At 43.7% G+C, this 20,941-nt stretch overlaps 1 protein-coding gene across 1 annotated transcript in view; it reads left to right on the top strand.

Annotated features, from left to right (window-relative positions):
- Positions 1–11,956: 11,956 nt before the first annotated feature.
- The window catches only part of LOC122572428 (neurogenic locus protein delta-like), a 47,363-nt gene continuing 38,378 nt past the window's right edge, over positions 11,957–20,941 (top strand). The window contains exons 1-2 of the mRNA XM_043737372.1: positions 11,957–13,327; positions 17,520–17,822. Coding sequence (XP_043593307.1) covers positions 13,268–13,327; positions 17,520–17,822 — 363 coding nt within the window. The 5' untranslated portion in view covers positions 11,957–13,267. The remainder of the gene's footprint in view (positions 13,328–17,519; positions 17,823–20,941) is intronic.

Raw genomic sequence — 20,941 nt, 5'->3', positions numbered from 1 at the left:
ATTCGTATCCCTCATACTTTCTCATATTTCTTTTGTATTATTTTCTTGATCTTTTGTATTTCTTCTTCTTATTCTTCCTATTTATCAAACGCTAAAAGTTAATCACACGTTGAGTTTGAATTCAATAAATTAAGAGAAGAATAACCAAGTTCTCGATTCTCTATTCTACTTTGCTCCCTGTTCGCAACATCTGTCTTCTCCTTGCACGTTCTTCGACTTCTGTTTCTTCCTTTCTCATGGAACATCTCGCAGTTATTCAAAGCAGCATTGTGACTTCATCTTCTTCAAATTCGGAACTTTCCTTTCCTACGTGAACAAATTTCCGAGAAAAATACCGTTACTTGAGCTAAGAAGAAGGGATTAAATTTCGTATCGTTTTTTCTCGAAACGGTAGATTCGTATTATCTAGAAATTGCAAAATTCAGAATTAGAGTAGGGAAAAATTTTCTCGAAAATTATTTCTCCGACCCACCCAAGTGGTTTGCCGCGAGGTGAAATTAATTAAGGGGTGAGCAGAGTTAATTAAAATTCGGGCTGACGAACGTTCAGAGGGTGTATAACAGCAAGGGTCAGTCTGCAGCTGACAAGATAATCGTCGTGAACTACGTCAGTTGGTCAATTTCGCTAAATGGATGAATGCACCCTAATGAAGCGAGAAGACAGATCGCTTCCTCGTCTTATTTATCTTCGTTGCTTAAATATCATCGCTCCATCAGTTTCACGCTAGAAAATTGTTCCTCCGTCTCTGGCCTGCGACATCAATTAATTTTTTTTATTCTAAAAGCAAAACGGACTTCCTACTGTCTCCGATAATATCTACTTACAGTAAGTTACAAAATTGTTAGCATAGACCGATTAAAAGGAAAATAGCGATCCAAGTATATAATCACGTAAACCTAAGTGCATAAACATTCACAGTCTACAATTATAAAATCCAATAACACGCAAGATTTTTTATTTTTTTTTTTTATTTAACAATTATTATTATATATGGCTGTTTAAAAAAGACGTTGGGTTTTGTAATTATCGGGATTCTTTATTGTATTTTGTTATGCTTAAAATCAACTTCAACGATAATGACAGCATCAGGTGTATTAAAAACACACAGCGTTAATGATACGTCGATTTCACGATGATCGTCGATTCAGAGATTATGATTCATCACTAATTAGCGATTCAACGAGTGCTACTCGTGATTTAACCACCACCATTCGGCATAAATTAATCGCCTGGCGATTTTGATTTGACAACGATCAATAAGGCGGCGATTACGATCTCCAGTTAATTAGTAATTTATCGGACCTTTTTTAATGGTAATTAGCGATTCATAGTTACCAATTAGCCAATCGATTAGTTGGATATGAAAAGTCACACGGTAGGAATACGAGAAACAAGTCATACCTTGTAGCCACTTACAATGGAAGATGGAAGAGGTAAAAGGGCCATTTACCTCGAAACCACGGTACTTTGGGAAAGTCGATGGTGGTCATACCTAATGACACTCGTGACAGCGTACACGACGTCCAACGACACGTACTGCATCTTTACCGATAAAGTACCTTAAGCTTTTTTCGCTTCGACTTTGCATACTAACATCAAGGATATATATAAAAGTCTAAACTGCCCGATGTGGGATGTTGAGAATTAGGATATATGTAATTTAGAAATAATTATTTCAACAAGAAAATTAGTATAATAATAAAAATATTCTTGTTAGGTCCAAAGGTTTGTTTCGACTATTATTGGAGAATATCTGTTTGTATTAATAATTCGTAGCTTGTAAAATTCTACTAATAATATGAATTCAATTCTGCAGTGTTTTGGCCATCGTAGACCTCCGTAAGCTAAAGTTCCAAGGAACAAAGACATTGCAAAAACTTTCGTTACTGCCACCATCGAAACGTTCAAAGTTCGATGTTGCAAGAGCTTTGATAAATTTGTTGAAATATTGACACAACGTATCACCATCCCTCCACAAAGTTGAAAAAATCCCAAGAATGCAGAAAAATTAAAAAATCGATCGTCTCTTCGATCAGCGAAACATTCAAAATCTCAAGAATTCCACTGAATCCATTCGCAGAGAAGTCTAAACGGAGATCTTGGAAACCAGCAACGCCCATTTCGCGATTTCATATTAATTCGTCGTATCGTGGTTACCAGGTGATTCGCCGGAGGAGCCACAGGAACGATAAATCACGGCTGGTCGACGTGGTTGCGTTTCTCGAGCGGCTTACGCGTACGTACGCGGTGCCATTAGCGCGATGAATTCGCGTCACGTAGGAGCCGCGTGTGGGAAAACGTGGAACAATACGCGCGCTTACGGCTATGACGAACCCGTATGCATTGTTATGGTAAAAACGGCGTGGCTGCCTTGTCGCTTTAATCACCGGCAGCTCACCGACGCGCGATCGACGTGGTACGCGCGCCGCCCCAACCTTTCTCTCTCGGTTCCGTGATTTTTGAAATTATTCCGACGATACACCTGCCCTTCCATATCGCCTCCCCCTTCTTCCCCTGCTCGTCTTTTTTGTCGTTCATATTCTTGCTCGATGCGCCACTATGCCAATCGTTCGGTTCGATGATTCGAACGATTCGAGTGTTGGAATTTTGGTTAACAAGATCGTGAAAATGGAATTAAGTGGGAGTTCTAGAAAATTTGAATCGTTGCTTAAATTATATAGATATTTCTACTTTGAAATGGAAATGACGAAGCGTCGCTTCAATGATTCCGTATACGAGAAGAAGAAAGTTGAGAAACACGAACATAGCTTACCGAATCTTGTTTCTTGACCGAATAAAAGGAAGCATTGTGACACAGGCAGTGACCGCTTCACGGCTGGTCCTCTGCAGGAATAATGGTGGAATAATGGTGGAGCTGTTCGTTCAAAAATCCACGTGTTACAGCGATTCGTGATGGCTATTTTTCTACCGTCGTCCTGGCTTCCGTGGCGTACACACCGATGTAGGTAGGTAAATGGAAATCACCGCAGCGTTTTGTTCACCGTGCGACCAAATTCACCGGTTCCCCCAAAAAATGTCCAACCTGTGTTTCGTGGCTCTTCTGGAATGTGACTGCGTTGTCGAGTATCTCTCGAATACATTTCGAATTCGGTATTTTTCGAATAAAAGTCTCGAACGATCGCGACATGAAAGAGATTCGAGGAGAATTCTTGAAAGATTCGAACGATAAAATGTTACCAATGGTTGAAGTGTTATTTTAAGACTTAACTTTCAACTTTTATCTTTTCATGCCCTTTATATGATTAAAAATATCGTTTGTTATCATTCATGAACATTGAACAATATTAATATATCGAGGGTATTAAGATATTATTTGTCTTAACGATTATAACGAAGCTGTAACGAAGAAAATAAAGGTTAGGAGAAAGAAATTGAGAAAGAAAAAGGAGATATACGAGTGAAATAACTCGAGACAAGACAGGGTGCATGCAAGGATACTGCTTCCAGCTGTACCGCAAAATTCTTCTGGACGTTTTTTTCTTCTAAAGGGCCATGCACATTCTCCGGAGTTGCTGAAGAGAATCCACATCTTCCAGGCATCTTTTCAACCCGTTACACGTCGGATCGCCTCCCTTCTGTGCGGTCACTCTATAGAGGCCTATTAATTTCCAATGATCTTCTGGGGTAACCAGCTGCTTTTCGACTAAAAAGAAAGAGAAGGGAAAGAAGAGGAGAATAAAAAATATCCTCTCGAAGGTCGAGTATCGATGCTCCTTCGTATCCCTACTCCTCCCTTTGTCGTTCATCATGAGGTACGGTTTCGTTTTAAGTACAGCAGACTCCTTCGGTTTCTTGCATCCGTCTCTGTGTAAACTCTCTCTCTGTTTCTTTCCATCAATACCATACCTCTGTCTCGTTTTCCTCAGTTGGCTCATTCTAACGAAAAGAAAAGCGAGCAGAACAGATGCTGCTCTTCTTCCGTACAAACCAATTCTTTCACGACCGTTTCCCCCGCAGGTAACGCGCAGTCAGATGCAAATCGCCGTTTTTCCTGCGCTGGCTTCTCTCAAGTGGCCACGAGCATTGTTATTTTCTTTTTCCTTGTCCTCCTTTCTTCCCGTTTCTTCTTTTTTTTTTTTTTTTAACTATCGTTAGTGTATTATAATAATAATTTCGTAAGTTTCGCATCGTGCAGTTTAGAGTTTCACGAGTGAACGATACTGTATACTTTCAAAGAGGGAAACTATAAAAATGTAGAAACTATCTTTCGTTTTGATAGGTGGCGGTTTCGAAGATTCTTTACGCTACCGATTGCAAGTTGAATGGGTATAAGAGCTGGATTCACCGTGGTCTCTTCTTTTACCGTGATAATTGGACACCGTATGGTGTCTGGTGAAACGATGATGGTGAAATTAGAGGTTCCCGCTGGAACGCTGAAAAGTGGTTAAAAATTAAATCTGTCTGGTACGAACTTATCTATATTTAGTATATTTTAAAGGGGTAATTTTACGTTAAAGAATACTGAAACAGTGGTCAATTTACCCGAAGTATCATGGGATAATAATGGTAATTTGTTTGCTGCCCGGCATAATAACGACGAAGTTAATAACAATCGCGTAACAGTTGAATCACTGTTTGAAGAGGTAGGTAAGAATCAATGTAAGTGTTAAATAAAGAGATTAGTGAAGATTTATCACTCTTTGATAATTAATAATTAACGAAATCTTCTGTTAAATATCTCTAAAAAAAAAAAATACGTATGCAAATTCATGCTTTCACGAATTCGACTAAAGAAATGGTATCTAGACAGATAGTCGCATTACGTATTACGAATACTTGTACATGTCCATATTTTCGCATACTTTGTAGGTTCCGAGCATTTTTGCAAATATAAACATGCCATAAGTGCCTAAACAACGGCAGTTTGATCGTCACCAATTAATTACCCAACCTAACCCCAACGATCAAATCCACCGGGTCAATAGAACCATTGGACCGACCGAAGGCAGGACGAAGGTGCGTGTGTTTAACGCGCAAGTTATTTGTTTAGGAAGCTGGCCCGACCCTGAGCAAGAAATCAGGCCGCGTGCGTAAGCAGGAAGAGCCGCGAGACGAAGGAAGGAAGCAAGGCAAGGAAGAAAGGAAGGAAAGGAATGGAGCGGAAGGAAGAAGGAAAGAAAGAAGGTCCGCTGGAACTCGCGACGGGAGAAACAGCAGCTGCAACACCCGATACGTATCGTGTTGGGTCCGGGGCGTGGTGGGGAATATGCCCGGCAGGGTCACTCGGGAGAGATTATTATCATTTGTATCGGTCGGTTCGTGCGTCTCCGTGGATGGTCGGGAGCGTTCGGGCGCGTGGCACGCGTGCCGTATCCCTACCACTCGGCCAACTCAAGAGAACAGGCCCAACCCGACTGTTCCTCGGTCCCCGGCCGTCTGTATACTCTGCTAGGGTGTCTTGGATATTACGCTTGACCCCGCGACGCCAGTGATCGTAAAACTGGGACATTGTGGACTCGAAATGAATGCGGAACGCCGTGGCTCCGGACATGCTCCATTTTATATCCGCTACCAGCGAATGTCATCATTATCGCCCTATTCCTCGATCCGCTGATAACGCTTGGAAACGATTATTGTTAGGTGTAATTGGATTAATTACGGACTACTACCGCCGTGTATGTAAATACAAATTTGTAATAAGATTAACTAAGGGCATTTAGAATTGTGGAGTGAAGGAAAATTTTATAATGGAAATTATTCGTAGATTAAGTAACGGGATTTTTGCATCGATAATTATAAAATGATTCTAGGAAGACTATCCAGAGCTAGGAAACACTCAGTAGCGGAGTAATAGCGCTTGTTGGGAGTGGATTGACAGGCGGGGCGGCAGCTGTAAGGAGAATTTAATTCGGACATCGTGACTAAACTGACCTGACGAAGCTTTCTAATGTAGTCGAAGAACGCGAGACTGCCTCTGCCCGCCAGGGCTTCTGAAACTGGCCCCTCTTAAAGTAGCAATCGACCCTCGATAAATCTCCGCCAATCGGCTGGAAACGTCACACTGGCATTAAGGCGATTCTACGGAGGATTACGCGTCATTATGTGAATCACGCTGATCCAACGAAACACCTAATAAACTAATCCAACCACTCCTCCTAAGTACGATCGCGTATTTCGTGTCACGAAACGTTTCTAGTTTCGTATACATGATTTCATCCTCCGTGATAATTGACATGGACGAAAATAATCCAGGGGGAGTCGCTTCGCGGAAATGGAAATCGAACGACCCTTTTAAACTGATACAATCATCGCTTGAACGTACAGATATAGAAAGAGAAAATGTTGAACGTGACAAAAAGATTCGTTGAAGCTGAAATAATGACCGATAGAGCGTCACTCGAGTGTACGAATTTAGTTTTTCTTCTAAAGATGAAACATAGGAAAGGTGGCAACAAATATATAAAATAAAAGGTTCGTGAAAACTGGAGTGACGACAAGACCATGAAATGCGAAGAATCAAGATAGCGAAGCAAACAGAGGGAAGGATTAAGAGGAGTGCCTGCGAGGTAAACAAACCACTTGGGAACCACTTTCTGGTCTGTGAGAAATTCAAAGAGCCCTGCAAACAGAAAACCACCCCAACATCACCCCCTTGTGTCATAAAACGTTGTTGTCACACCGACTGGAACTTGAAATCTCGTTGGATCTACCTGTTTCATTGTAAAGTCTTCCTAACAAAGACCACTATTATATAATAAACGAGGAAATTGCACGTATATAACATTGCATACAAGACAAGACATTATATAATTATAATTATTATATAATTATAATTATATAATTATATAATAACATTTAAAGACAAGATTATGATTTTCAAAATGCAGGATATTTTTATCGTCTTTCTCGTTTTCACTCTTCCAGTTCGAAAATATCTTCCCCCGTATATAACCCTCGCACGATTCTAATTACGCAAATACGAATGTATACGAGTGCTGATAGTAGAAACGCTTGAACGTCGGCCGAAGCATCGAAGATAAGAATTATTTAGGATAACGCGAGACCCGCATTTCCGCGTTCGGGACAGAAATATGTTGGAATTAAGCTGCCCGTTTCTCCCTTGGTCGATTTATGTAACAGGGGCCAACGATCGAATAAGGAGACAATCGAGCAGCGTTAAATTAACATAATCGGCGTGTCTACGATCATTAGTGTGTGTCGCTTAAGAGATCGATTAATTTGTGCTTCACCTGCTCGCAACCAATGTGGGGGCGAATGTCGCCACTCACTGGCGAAGCACACGATGAAATTTAAACCTGAGCATACCGAGCTCGCACACATAGACGCGTTAATTAATCGAATTATCGTCGCGCGTCCACCATATTGCACATTCTTCCATTTTTTTCGCCAAGTTATTCGTTCTCGAAAAAGGAACATTGTACCATGTGCACGCAAGTGAAACGCGATCTTCGTTCTGAACGAAATGCGCTTAAAACTTGCATGATTCCATCAAACAACAGCACGCGCTTATGGCGAAAGTTTATAAAACATAGGGTTCGGATTCGAAAATAAGGGGAAATATTTATACAAATATGGATTGACAAGATCGTTACTGGCGTGACAACAAAGAATTTTTCGCACGATCAACGTTATTACAATGGCGGTCAGTGAAGTACAAAAAGTTAAGATACTTAACGGTCAGACCTAAATCAATTTAAAAACATAATTTCTTTTTTTCGAACGTACAAACAAGATGTCGAGAATTTTCTTCCACTCGTATTCAGACCTATTTGTAACATACTTATTTCTATCTCTAGCGCTTCTTCAACCCCTTCGATGATTTAGAATGATTCCTCGCCCCTTCTTTCTCATCCGCTTCTTTTTACCTTCATTTCCACGCGGCAGATGCTGCAATCAAACAGAAATTAAGTTCTCCAAAGGAGAACCGGAATAAACAAGCAGATGGACGACATTGAAACAGAAAGGTGGAAAAAAGAAGTAAGCAAGCTTGGAGTGTGGTAGAATTAAGGAAATCACCGGTTACTTGCGTCGGTTAGGTATAACCCACCGGATCGATCGATCGATCTGCAGGATTAACGAACCGATAAAGTGTTAGGACTGCGTAAATGGCTGGTCTCGGTGAAGAACCGTAGAGAATGACCGCAAACTACCAATCATAGCGTGCAAGATCCCGTACACACGCTTACCTCTAATGGTACACACATGTGCCTATTACTAGACCACGTCGTGTAGTATACCTTAAGCGTCAGCAGTTCATTGAGTCCGGCCTAAGTACGCATACCAGTGCAACGGGCGCATGTGCCGATGCGTCACGGTCTTTCTCTTTCTTTCTCTATCTTTCGGCCTTTGCCCGTTCCCTTTCCTGTACGTGCATACATGAAACGGTCTTCTATATGGCAGCACGTATGAATGAAAGAGCGGCGAACGAAGAAAGGAACGAAGGGAGTCGCGTGACGGATTCACGTGTTCCGCGCCTATCGACCGAACCGCCACGTCAAGACCTGTGGGTCGCAGGAATTCGACGCGTGTTTTTCAGGTGACAATTGCGTGAGAGAATTGGAAAATTACTCAAAAGTTAAAGAGTCAATAGTATGGTAATGTAATTCGTTTACATTTCGAAATATTATAAATTCTCACCTCCGAAATATATCACCGATCATTTTTCTCTTTAGTCGACTTAAGGACTTAGAATGCCAAGGAACTTTTCTACATGCGTAATAAACCGAAACGTAAAATGAACACGTACAAGACATCGTGCGCTATCTGAAAAAGAACCTAGACATCTGTCATAGAAATTTAGACAATCTCGATAACATAGATAATAAAGATATCGAGTAACCGATCAAGATCGATCTGTCAAGATTAATATGGATGAACCTTTCATGAAGGCTTGTTTATATCGACAGCAATCTCTTCTCTAATTTCTAGATTTATCTTCTTGCCTCAATCTGTTTGTACACAAGCCGTACACAATCTGAGAGAAAGAGAATAGGATAAGAAAGTAGGAGACAGTGCTCATACGCTGAGTATGCTTAGAAAAGGATGGAAAGGGAGTACTACTTGCAGCGTTGTGGCAGAAGCAAGGGCGGAAGTGGTTCCATCTGGCTCCCCCTTGGTCTGACCTGTTGAACCACCTCGTGACCGGAAGTATACCACACACCTACGGCCTACGGGTACCATGGTCGCCACACGTCCCCGTGGTGTACGCCACGAAAACAACAAAGGCTTCTTTCTCCTTCGTGACACGTTATCACTTTTGTTAGTACTGTTTGCTCCATCGCGCGGCGTGATTTCGTCCTCCTGTTAGCACACATCCTTGTCCCTCCGCTTACGATTATATAATTGTGAAATAAATTATGTGGTTAACTTACAATTGGTATCATTAGGTAGGTGCCCTACGCAACAGTACTAGAGTACGTCGTTTTAGCCCTTTCATAGTGTAGCAAATGTGGAAACATTCAAATGTTTGCTAGCGTTTATCTTGTAAAATATAAAATATGTAGAAAGTAAAATTACGTGCCTCAAAATTAAGTATCTAAACTCAAACGTAATATAATTTAAACTATGATGATCATGAATCATTCGAGGATATTTGAGAATTACTAGGACAATTGAGAGTCAAACAGAATCGGAAGAGATGAACATGGTAAGATGATAGAGTAAAGTGGAAACGAGGATGGACCAGGAAAATTTTACGAGCGGTACAGTCAGTTTCCGAGCCATAACGTTAGATTTACGATTGCACTATTGTCCATGGCACTTTGCGGAACAGGCTGCGAAAACTAAATGAAGGATCGAAGAGGGGACGAAAAATGCGATTCGCGTCGGGGAACAATAGGGGGGAGGTCGGTTCGTGCTCGAAACAGGTCCAGGGTATTATAATCCAAGCACAAAAGACCGCGACGAGCAGTATGTGCACCGTAATAATCTGTCACCCCGTACACTACACCACATATACTTAATACTTACGCGTCTTGCATAGAGGGCCGATAGAGGCGGGGCGGGGTTCACCGCACCCCATCAGGATTTGCAACGAGTGACGTCAGACCGACCCAGGAGACTTTTGCGTATTACGCGTCCGCTGAAAGAACCGGGGAAGGGTGACGAAAGCAGAAACGTTCGACGAATAGGCTGCCTAACTCTCAACAATTCGCGAGCAAATTGAATACCAATATCGGGGTGATACTGTTCGCTAAAGAGAAGCGCGAGTCCATTTTCGTACTCGTGTTTTTAAAATAAACATTTTTATTCGTGAAACTTGGGAGATAGGAACATTGATCGATGAAAATACGTGCAATGGAGTACAACGCGGGAGATGATGCACTCTTGTCTATAAGTCGCAGGACACTTGTTAATTCGGAAAAAGATTTATTTATCCAACTTTATTATTTACATGTATACGAGAGTATTTATCACTTTGTATAAATACTGTCGCAACTTTTTCGCCGCCTCCACCAGATTCCACGATAATCTTACTAAAGACAATTTTACTAAAGAACACCCTCAGATCGCGTCCTGTAACATAATTTCTTTCGAGGTAACGGTGATCGAGCGAGAACACGGGGAGAGCAGAGGAGAGGACCAATACTTAGACGTAATCAAACTAGCGAGTAGCGGCCAGTGGATGACGGTGGTGTGTATCGCGACTTAAGTAACGCAGTCCGGGCTCCGGTAACCCGTTCGGCCTGTGAGCGTATCGCGGCGCGTAAGAAGCGTAATATGCTTAAAAAGAAGGGTATGACGTCACGAGGAGGTGGCACGCGGCGCGTGCCGTCGGATGGGGTACGGCTGGTACGAGTTATCGTGGCTCGTGGAACAGAGACAAGAGACAAGCTGGGGAGTGTAACCGGTGCAATGTTGGAACGAAGGGAGGTAAAGCAGAAAAGCATGCGAAGGAGCCCGAAGAAGGAGTAGGACGAAGACATAACGACACTGGCGAGAGGTGAGGAAGCAGAGCGAGAGAAGAGGGGGGGGGCGGGAGAGAAGACAGGCGCCCCGAGGAGTCTCCACGACAGACAAGCAGGCAAGCAAGCAGGCAGGCAAGCAAAGCGGGCAAGAAGTCCGCACGAGTGGCTGGGGTGTCGTACAGGGGCTACGGTGGTGGGGGTGGGCGCGTGCAGCCGGCCTGCAGCTGCCTCTTTTACCATCCTCTTCCCCTCACGGTCCCTCGCCCAAATTCCCCGTACCCCTCTAGAGTTCCACACGTAGTGCCACGAGCGCAGCCGCTACCCACCACCCCTCTAGTTGGCCAACCCCTCCCGCCGGGGGCCCGGCGGGACCACAATTATAAGTAGGGGTGCTCCCGGCTTACTACCTCCAGTCGAGGGTTGCACGCCGTGGTGTAGACGCGGATACATAGTCCGTCGTTCCAGAACTTAAAGCGCACGCGTGTTCGCGCAAAGTAGAAGAGCGTTTTTAGTTGAGAGAAAGACGGACTATAGTTTACTACGCTTTATCACCTAAGGATATCTTCTGTTCTGTCGTGTCCTAGGAGCGACAGAGATAGAAAATAAAACGAGGAAAAGAGGCGACCGCGCGCAGACACTATATAGTCAACGCGATTCGGCAAAATTCCTATACAGTCATCGTGTACACGAAACAAACCGAGATCGGACTCGCCATCTGTCGATCACGCGCTGCTAGTGTTTCGTGAGCCGGACGATGCTTATAGTGCTTCCCGAAGTGACCACAGTGTGGCGCTAGTGTTGCCTGTTAGTGGCGCGGAAACACGTTCGACGATATACACAGAGCTTTTCTAGTGGAAGTTACAACCGTGCATATATATATATATATCGACACGGTGTATATACCGAGAGAACGGAAAAAGGATAGGAATACATTTAACTGAACAGAGAGTGAGATCAAGCTGTACTCGTGTACCGACATACGTACGCACACGATCGAACAGTACTTTCACAAAGGAAAATACGGGCTTACTGGCACCGGTACCGCGGGCTAAGGGGCGCATCTCTGGATCCAGTAGTAGCTCAGCTGCGGAGTAGTGCCTTTCGTGCCGGTTCTCTCTATAGTGTGTAACTTCTCCTGCTTTCCCCTTCCCCTTAACCCTACGAAAACTCTTCCCCTCTGTCGGTGTGCGAAGGCAAAAGCACATTGACTCTCCCGTTCGTCTTTGACTCGTCACACACGACGAGGGTATCCTCGCTCCACCTCCACCTTCGCCTCTCCACCACTACCCTTCTCTTCTTCCTCCTACTCTTTCCTCCATCACCACCACCACCACCACCATCGCCGACATCACTTCTCCTCTCGTGCTACTCTTGCCGGCGGTCTCCGAGGGAATATTCCTCACGGTTCGTCGACGGCCAGTCAGTGCGCGACTCGTCGTTGTTGCGACGGTTGGCGAGGAGGAGAGTGTGGTATTCGTGCCTTTTCGTGGAAAATTATGCTCGTGGCGGATCGTCGTGCTCCTCGTCGACGTAGTGGCTCGTGCGCCGCGAACGAACGCTCAACACGAGCGTAGTTGTGGAATTTTTAACATCGATCGAAGAGCTGACGGAAATAGAAAAAAAAAAAAAGAATTAGTAGAAATCGTCGAGTACACGATCTGTCTATTATATAGATACATACGCATATAGAGGCAAAGAAAGAATCTGGGCAGATATTGAAATCATCAGAAAGAGAGAGGCGTCGCCCGAAGGATCGCAAACCACCAGTGTGTTTTTCATAGATCCTACGCGCAAGAGTATTTATCCTGTACCCTGTCGGACGAAGCTGTTCTACGACTCTCGGCGTCCCACGGATAATGGAATAAAGTGTGTCACACAGTGTTCAGTGATCGCGCGTGATTTTCTTGTAATTCTCGCGGCAACCGTGAATACCTCTTTGCCATCGGATATACATAAATATAAATAAATATATACCAGTATCAATCTTTTTCTGAGTGTATTATACAGTGTGCTACAGACCAGCAGAAGTGACCGCGCGAGTCATTCGCGAGTTCCCTTCGTTCCGACGACTTTATTTTTTTTTTCCCTTTCGCTACATCTTTCCGTGAAATAGAAACCGGTCAAAGTTTTCACATCTATCGAAACGAGGATTACCTATATCGACATCTTGACGAAATCGATCAACGAAGAAACGGAAAAAATAGTGTGTGTTGGAAGGATACAGTAGCTTGTACCTCGTACGGTACAGTGGCTATGCAGCCTCGCGAAATTACGGCGAGCAGGTAACGCCGACGAGCACACCACAGCACCACGGTCCACACACCTCCGCCGAGGACGCACCGGCGGCGTGTAAACATCGAACGAAACAACCACCAAACATGTGGACCACGATGCTCGTGTGGACGGTCGCCGTCGTGCTTCTGCCAGCACCCCGAGCGGTAAGTTTGATCTTTTATTCTTTTCTGTCTTCTTCATCGATCTCGCATTTTACGATCGATTTTGTTACTTGAAACTTAGAAGGGAAGAAGTTTCCTCGAAACATTCCTCGAAAAGAGAAGAAGTTTATTTAGGCGCGAAGTGTGAAATTGGTCAAAATTTAAATACCGTCATTTCTTTCTCTTTTTCGCATTGTTCGAGAAAGATGGTCGGCGGTTTCGTGGAAATATTTCTGTTTATTTTTAGAGGCGTCCGTAGGTTGCTGTATAATGCGTTGCAAAACTCTTTTTTAAACGCACGCCGAAGTGTTTTACAACCGTCTCCTTCCGAAATATCTCGTACCTCCACATTCCGGCCTCGGAATTCTTCCTTCCGAACAATCCGATTCTCGAAACTGCAATTCTGTTGCGTGTCACATATCGATGTAACAAAGTCGAATGATAGTTCGTCGAAATTTGGATGGAGAAAAATGATCAGGATACATTAGCTTCTATTTCATCGGCTCTTTTATCGGAGACCGTCTTATGGTCCGTCAATCATTGCTTCGATCGATTTCATAGGAGTATTGCTTAACGCGTAATCGCCGCGCCACCTTTCTATAAAACTTGTAAAATGACTAAGATCGATCGATAACGTATCTTAATATTAAAACTACCAAAACAGTCAAGATGACTTATTGGTCATTTTTAGCGTTGATGCTTAATTTAAAAAGAAAAAGCAACATTAGAGTAGCCGAAATATATAGTTTACAATACTTTGTATGTATTTTATAGATTTATAACGGTCAACATCTTTTATTATATATTTTTTCGTACCCTATTTGACTGTGTTGGTACAGGTTCGATATTCCGGATCGTATACGTGAATAGTTCCAACGTTAATGAAATCGAACGATATCGTAAAATATCGACATGCAATGCTCTGGATGAAGGAATAAAGTGTTATATACAAATGAACGAATTATTTTGTCAACGGATCTAATCCGTGTCGCGTGTTGTCAAACGGAACGGAGAGGGAGATATACGTTTGTCAACTCGGAGACACATCGTAAGCGACCTTCGTCGTCGTCGATGAATGGCGCGATGTTTTGGTTCGGAATCCAAGAGACGTTCCCGTCTGTCAAACCGGTCGTAAGCTCTCTGTTGGTATTTATGGTAAAAACGATGACACGCCATCGATGGGTGCGTTCAGAATAGAAGCTCGTCTCTATATATTTACCATCTCATTTTGGTGTTTGTGCGCGCGCACCACTGATACGTTCTCCCGCGTCTAATTAAGTACTTGCGTAAGTGCGATCGCGGCTTATATTTATCCAGTCGACCGCTATATCTGTAAATGTGTATAAGGTTCGATCGAGCTGCAGAATGCTTTCCAATTTTAACTCACCTTCAATCTGTCTTTTCCCTCAGTCGTCCTTTTTCTCTTGTGGAAATATTCAATTTTATAAACTCAACGTAACAACGTATTTGTAATACAACTTCATGGTTGCGTGTATAATAGTTTCGTTTCTTTTTCACGCACTAGTCACCACGAGTTCCAAGTGTATTCTTCCTGGGAGAGATGTTTTTTTTTTCACTCTTTGCCTTTCCCTCTTTCTCGCGTAGTTCTTCTGTGCTTGTCCCTCCCTCTAACGTCGTCCATCTTTTTTCTTTCTCTGTCGGTCACGTTTCCAAACCATCCGTCGAAAGAGGAGAAAACCAGTGGCAACAGAATTCGCCGGCATACAACTCTAAATCTGGATCCACTCTTTTAGAAGTGTCTAGCTTCTGTTCGTCTGCTCTCCTCGCGTCTCGTTCCACGACACTACCCCGTCGCGTCTTTCTCTCTTTTCAATAATTTCTTTCCGACCTTCGCTGCGGGCGTACCTTTGAAAATACGCGAAAGCAATCTATCATCATCTTCAAATGGGTAAAATCGAGAAATATCGAAATACGTAGTACAATGCGACGTGGGATCACGGGTGCTTAAAGGGTTCCTCTAGAAAATTGTTTAGTGACGAAATAACGCCGGTTGTATCCGTAAATAGTCGGTGGCGGCCATTCTCGTTCCGAGAATAGCGCTCCAGCGCGCCAAAAATGAGAATTCCTCATCGAGGATCGTGGCGAACCGCTTGTGTGTACGCGTTACCTCTAACCTGCTGTGTTTTACGATTCGTAGTGAGAAACGTTCGCGAGGGAATATGTATTTCTTTCGTTCGATCGCGAAACCTCGTACCCGTGTATATTTTTTCTCATTCCGATCTTACAACTCATAAAACGCCCCCTATATTCCCAGTCTGCCTCGCGAAAAGCGTGTGGAACGATCGTTTTAACGTAAACGCGATAAAAATGTCAGTCCTTTATGTTTATTTTCTCACTTGCTGACAAAAGAAAGGTGAAGGAATGTCGGTGTCACCGAGTACGAAATTCGAAGATCGCAACGGGCGTATAATGGACGCGCAGGACGGATCGTAAAACGATCCGCAGGCTCGATAGTAAGGTTAGTGCGCTCCTCTCGTTCACGCGAGACACGATATATGTATAGTTTTGCTAGGCTATACAATGTCTCGTGGGAAGGCTTTCTCGGTTGTGTCTGATGACTCTGTGTGTGCACTTGCGCACCTGCGCGCCTATGTATGTGCGTGTTCACATAGCCGTAGGCCATTGTCCACAGTGGTCAAGAACTTTTGCTATCCGAACGACGACAAAGGACAGGGTAGAACCGGAGAAATATTGACACATCGGCTCTGTTTACACTGGATACTCTGTCGCCGAAGAAAAACCGTTCCGCCCAGATTGCTCTCTGATTCTTCCATCGATCTTAACCTCTACATGTGTTTACGCCTCTCGCTAAAAGTCTTCATAGAGTGACATTGTAGGTTAGCGGACATTTTGTTACAAAGTAGCCATTGCTTTTCCATCGATTTAAGCTTTTGTATATGTATTTGACGAAATACAGAAATCCTCCGCACGATATCTCTGGTTACATATGCAGTCGTTTCTACTCTACTCGACACATCGGGATTCGTAACGAATTTCTCGTGACTTTAGTTTAGCGCGACGAGGAACAGCGGTCGGTAGCATACGTTAATACGTTTACGACTGCTTTCAGAACGCTTTCTTTTTTTCTCTTTGCATGAAAACGCCCCTCGTGTTCCACCACGATCGTCGAAGCTCGGCAGCACGCGTGGCGAAATGTCCATCTGCGCCTCTACCCGTCTTCTTTTCCCTCTATCTTACCAGCGGTTTCTCTCGCTTGCGTCTTGTCAAGCGAAAAAAAGCACTTTTTGCTGGGTCACTCGCGCGGATATCTCTGCTCCTCCTGGGAGACGTGCAGCACAGAAGATGAACGCGTGCGCAAAAACGAGCTTACACACGTGCTGCCCCGGCGGCGGGTTCGGTCGTTGGGCACGAGACGACCCCCGACGTGGAGTGTGTTGGCCAAGTTTGTTTGTCGCGTGTTGCGAGCAAGCTCCGAGGATTCCTTGGTTTTCTTGTATATTCTTCTGTCAGTTGCCGTCAGTTCGTGGAAACGAATCGGCGTAGAGCATATAAATTCGAGTTAAAGTCCGGTTCAGATGAAGGGCGCGACATCGTTTCAATTTCCTAGCGATAATGTTCAATTTAGTAGGTCTATATTTCCAAAGATACGAACAGACAGTGCGAGACAGACACACGAGGCTACTTCAAGGCGAGCCAACGATTGTTGGTTTTTTGACGAAATCAGAAGCGCCTCATTTGCCTGTCTCGTATGACGTTGGAGTACGCGAGGCAAAGAACTACGACGAGTAGCGAAGAGATGCTAGATATATTTGATCTCATCAAAAAACCCGGTAATTATTGGTTCATCACAGGGTAGTCTCGCCGTGAGACAGGTATACGTACACTTTGCGCGGCAGCCTCGCACTGTCTGTACAGTTACTTAGAGTTACTAAATTACACAGCGTCCGCACGATGAAATTGCGACGACATTGTGCCACTTTACCGCGTTGAACTAAACGCGGAGTCACGAAATGTTTGCCTTTTGAATCTTTGTAAACTAGTAGTGGCGCTAGTGTACAGTTGGAATAAATCGGTGCAGCGAGAAGTATCCCGAGATCCATTAATTGGGATTAAATGACGATTGATACGCAAGAGAGACGCACTTAGGATAAGAATATCGATAATTTGTTTCTTTAATGGAATTTTCATTGAACGAAATCCAATTTGTTTCCAGGTAAACGCCTCCGGGGTGTTCGAGTTGAGACTGAAGTCATTCGTGAACGAGTACGGAAAAGACAGTCTGGGCAAGTGCTGTTCAGGCAGCACTTCCAAGACCGGCGAGTGCTCAGGCGTTTGTAAAACCAGGTTCAGGGTCTGCTTGAAACAATATCAAGTAAAGATCGACACGACGACGCCGTGCACATACGGCGACGTCGTCACGCCCGTTTTAGGCGAGAACATCGTTAATCTCAGCCCCAACGTCGCCATGCCAAGCTTCACCAATCCCATCAGATTTCCATTCGAGTTCACGTGGCCGGTAAGTGTCAATCTCTCGAAATATTAATCGTAATCTTAGCTCGATTGTTAAGATAGATCGGCAAGGCTAGCTTACCCTCAATGATAAAACATATTTACTGGTTATATGCATAAAATACCGCTGAACAATCTACAATTACCCACATTGAAAATATCGTCATCGATAGAACTGTAGAACAGATAAATGAAACACTGGTCGGCGTTGTTTGCTTCCGCACCTCTGCGTTTTTGCAACTGGATGGCATTAACATATCGCGTGCGTCGCATAGAACGCGAAAAATCGTCGGTAATGTAAGCGGAACTGAAAAGTGCGACGCGTAACAAATCGAAGAAAAAGTCAATTCATTATGAAAACCATCGGGCACGATCGTGTTTTTCTCACGTTCGTACGAGAATCGTCTATTAGATAAACGTTTCCCGCTCGCTACAAAGACTTCATTTCCAACAACAATCTTCCTCAACGATCGTGATTGTTCGTTTCTTCTTTTTTTCTGCAGACGCTAGGTAGAAAAAGGGAAGAGACTATTATAGAGGGTTTTAGCGTCAGCGATCAGTGCGTGTTGTGGCGTCTTTCAGGTACAGTTAGTCGATTCTATGTTGTAACGTTGCTTCCTCGATCTCCGACGAGGAGAAACGACACCGGTACGACCGCGGCTTGTAACTTTGATCCTTGTCTTAAAAAATGAACGCGCGCGAGAAATTCAGATCTCGTCGTTGACACATGCGCGAGTTAAAAAGTCTCTCGTTGTATCAGCTTGATCTTTAACTCCTACCTTTTCACATTCTGGGTAAATTAGCTGTGGCGCGAATTAACGCAGTAACCAGGTTAATTGATATTTTTATGCCCCACAAAGTGATTTAAAAGTAGCGTTAACTTCAACTTTCGACACTTACCCAAACAATTATTAAGAATCTTAAATTTTCGCTCATCTTGTCTTTTGTATCACCCCGTACAGCAGAGGTAACATACCGTCGATATACGTTACACAGTTAGCGACATTATTAGTTGTCTTATCTCTACTTGTTTTCCAACGGTACAATACCGGCAGTAGAACCATTCAAAGGGGTCGTAAAGGTTGGAAGGCTTTAACCACACGTTTTTTATTCTTCTTCTGCCGCTTCCGTCAGGTTATCGATAAGGGAAAATTGAAAAGTAAATTGGCTGATTAGCTGTCGCCTCAATTACCTCGTTCTTTAAAAGTAGACTGCTTTCCATTCTTGAAACACGAAATAAAATTGCGTAAAAATCTCACGAACATACCGCACCTGCCCATCGCACGCGTAACCGGTCGCCTCGAGTAATTAACCTCGTGGCGAAAAAATGAAACGAAGCAAGAGAAAAAGAAGAATTTGTGTAAGCAGAGGAAAAATTACAGCCCCCCTTGTCCTCTTCCTACTTTCTCGCGGTCGCGACGAAAGAAAGGCAGGTCGATCAGCATTAAAAACGAACATTTCGTGGCACGGTGCGCGCGTGCACGCACAGCCGCGCGCCACGGTGCGACGAGGATGAACAAACGAATGGCAGATGGTGCGAGAACCGACAGTGCGAGCAAGACGGACGATGGCACTTGTCTCTCCCTCCTGCTGTTGCTGCTACTATTACTTGCTTGTTGTTGCTTCAGTAATTCCTGGCATTGGCAGAAACGGTCGATTTTTTGAAATGATAAAATAATTACACATCCATGATATACAATTTAGATAAACAAAGCTTAATGGAAGAATCGAACCAATATTTGTTCCACTTCTATTTAATTTCTTAGACGTATTAATTTTAGAGAGAAATAAATTCTGCGGTAGTAAAACTGTCATACTTGTTTTCGCAGTTGCGAAAAACATGCAAGTACTTTTGACAAAATTAACGCGCTGAAGTAGACATATGATTACATCTTATTTATCTTCGTCATACCTCCAATTATTATTTCTGTATAATATATTTAGAGGAACGTCTAGGGATCGGTAATTCTAGTAATAATCTTCAATTTCTTTTTGCATTTCCCGTATTATTAGCTATGTACATTTGTCTCGTATATACAAGGTTTCGACGACAACCTTGATACAAGATGAACACCAGACTATGGTCGCGAAATATAAAATTATAAGAAAGCGGAGATTGGTATGTTTTTATTCGATTGTGCAGCAGTATCGCGAGGAAACTAGAATGCCATCAAGTTCAAACACCTTCGTTACATAAAGCGACACGTTGACGAGGCGGTGCATCACAAGCGTATTCGCTCGTTAACGCGTGCCATCGAGTAGCGTGTCTACGCCAATGTTTGCCCACCATCATCCCTGGTATACATCAGTTCTCTCGTTGCTGTTCGCGTACTTCTGCCTATGAGACGCACTGCAGGGCCACTGGCAGATGGCTAGGCCTTTTGTGCTTCTACACTTCCCTCGTAATCTCTCTTTCGTTCTCTCTCGCACCGCTTATACCCTGTCCTTGTTGTCTTGGAAGCTCTCTCGCGGGCAGAGTTAAATTTACTAACCCATATGGCGCCCCTCGCGCCACCTCTGCGCCAGTTCTCGTTCTCACTTCAAAAATTCGCCTTGCTCGTTCCTTTTCCTCGCTTTTCGTCCTATTTCAAACCGCTTTCTGCATCGTCTTGCACTTTTTTCTTTCACAACAGCCGGGTACGTATTTATTTATCTTGCAGAATCTTTCTACCTCTTCTGCCACCGATTTCCATCCGAAATTTGTCTACCGCGTCGTTTAACCTGCTGCTCTCTGTCTCTATCCTTTATCCCCACTATTTTCCAACAGTGGTATCGACCGATATCGCAAGCTATAAAAGCGGCAAAAGGCTGTCGGTTGTAAGACAGGAACTCTTCTCGACGACGAGGAAGAAAAAAAAAAAAGGAGGCGACGTTCTCGGAAGAGAGGCTGGCCGAAATCCTGTGTGTAGAAGCAACCTTTGAATCGGCACGGTAGTCTGTCTCTTCTTATATGTGGCGGCGGACGACGTCAGGGAAAAGGAATAGACGCCGTACGTGTAATCGCTATTTGGAGTGTCGGATTTATTTTCGTTGCGCCGGTGCGTGAGAATGGGTTTCCGTCTGGTAAAAAAAGAAGAGAAGGACCGTAGCCAAACGATAATCGTGTTGCTTATATCCTATAGTAAT

The sequence above is a fragment of the Bombus pyrosoma genome, linkage group LG11 (genome assembly GCF_014825855.1).
Source record: "Bombus pyrosoma isolate SC7728 linkage group LG11, ASM1482585v1, whole genome shotgun sequence".
NCBI classification, from domain to species: Eukaryota; Metazoa; Arthropoda; class Insecta; order Hymenoptera; family Apidae; genus Bombus; species Bombus pyrosoma.
Note: the sequence above shows the minus strand (reverse complement) of the source record. Positions and strands in the feature narration are given on the sequence as shown.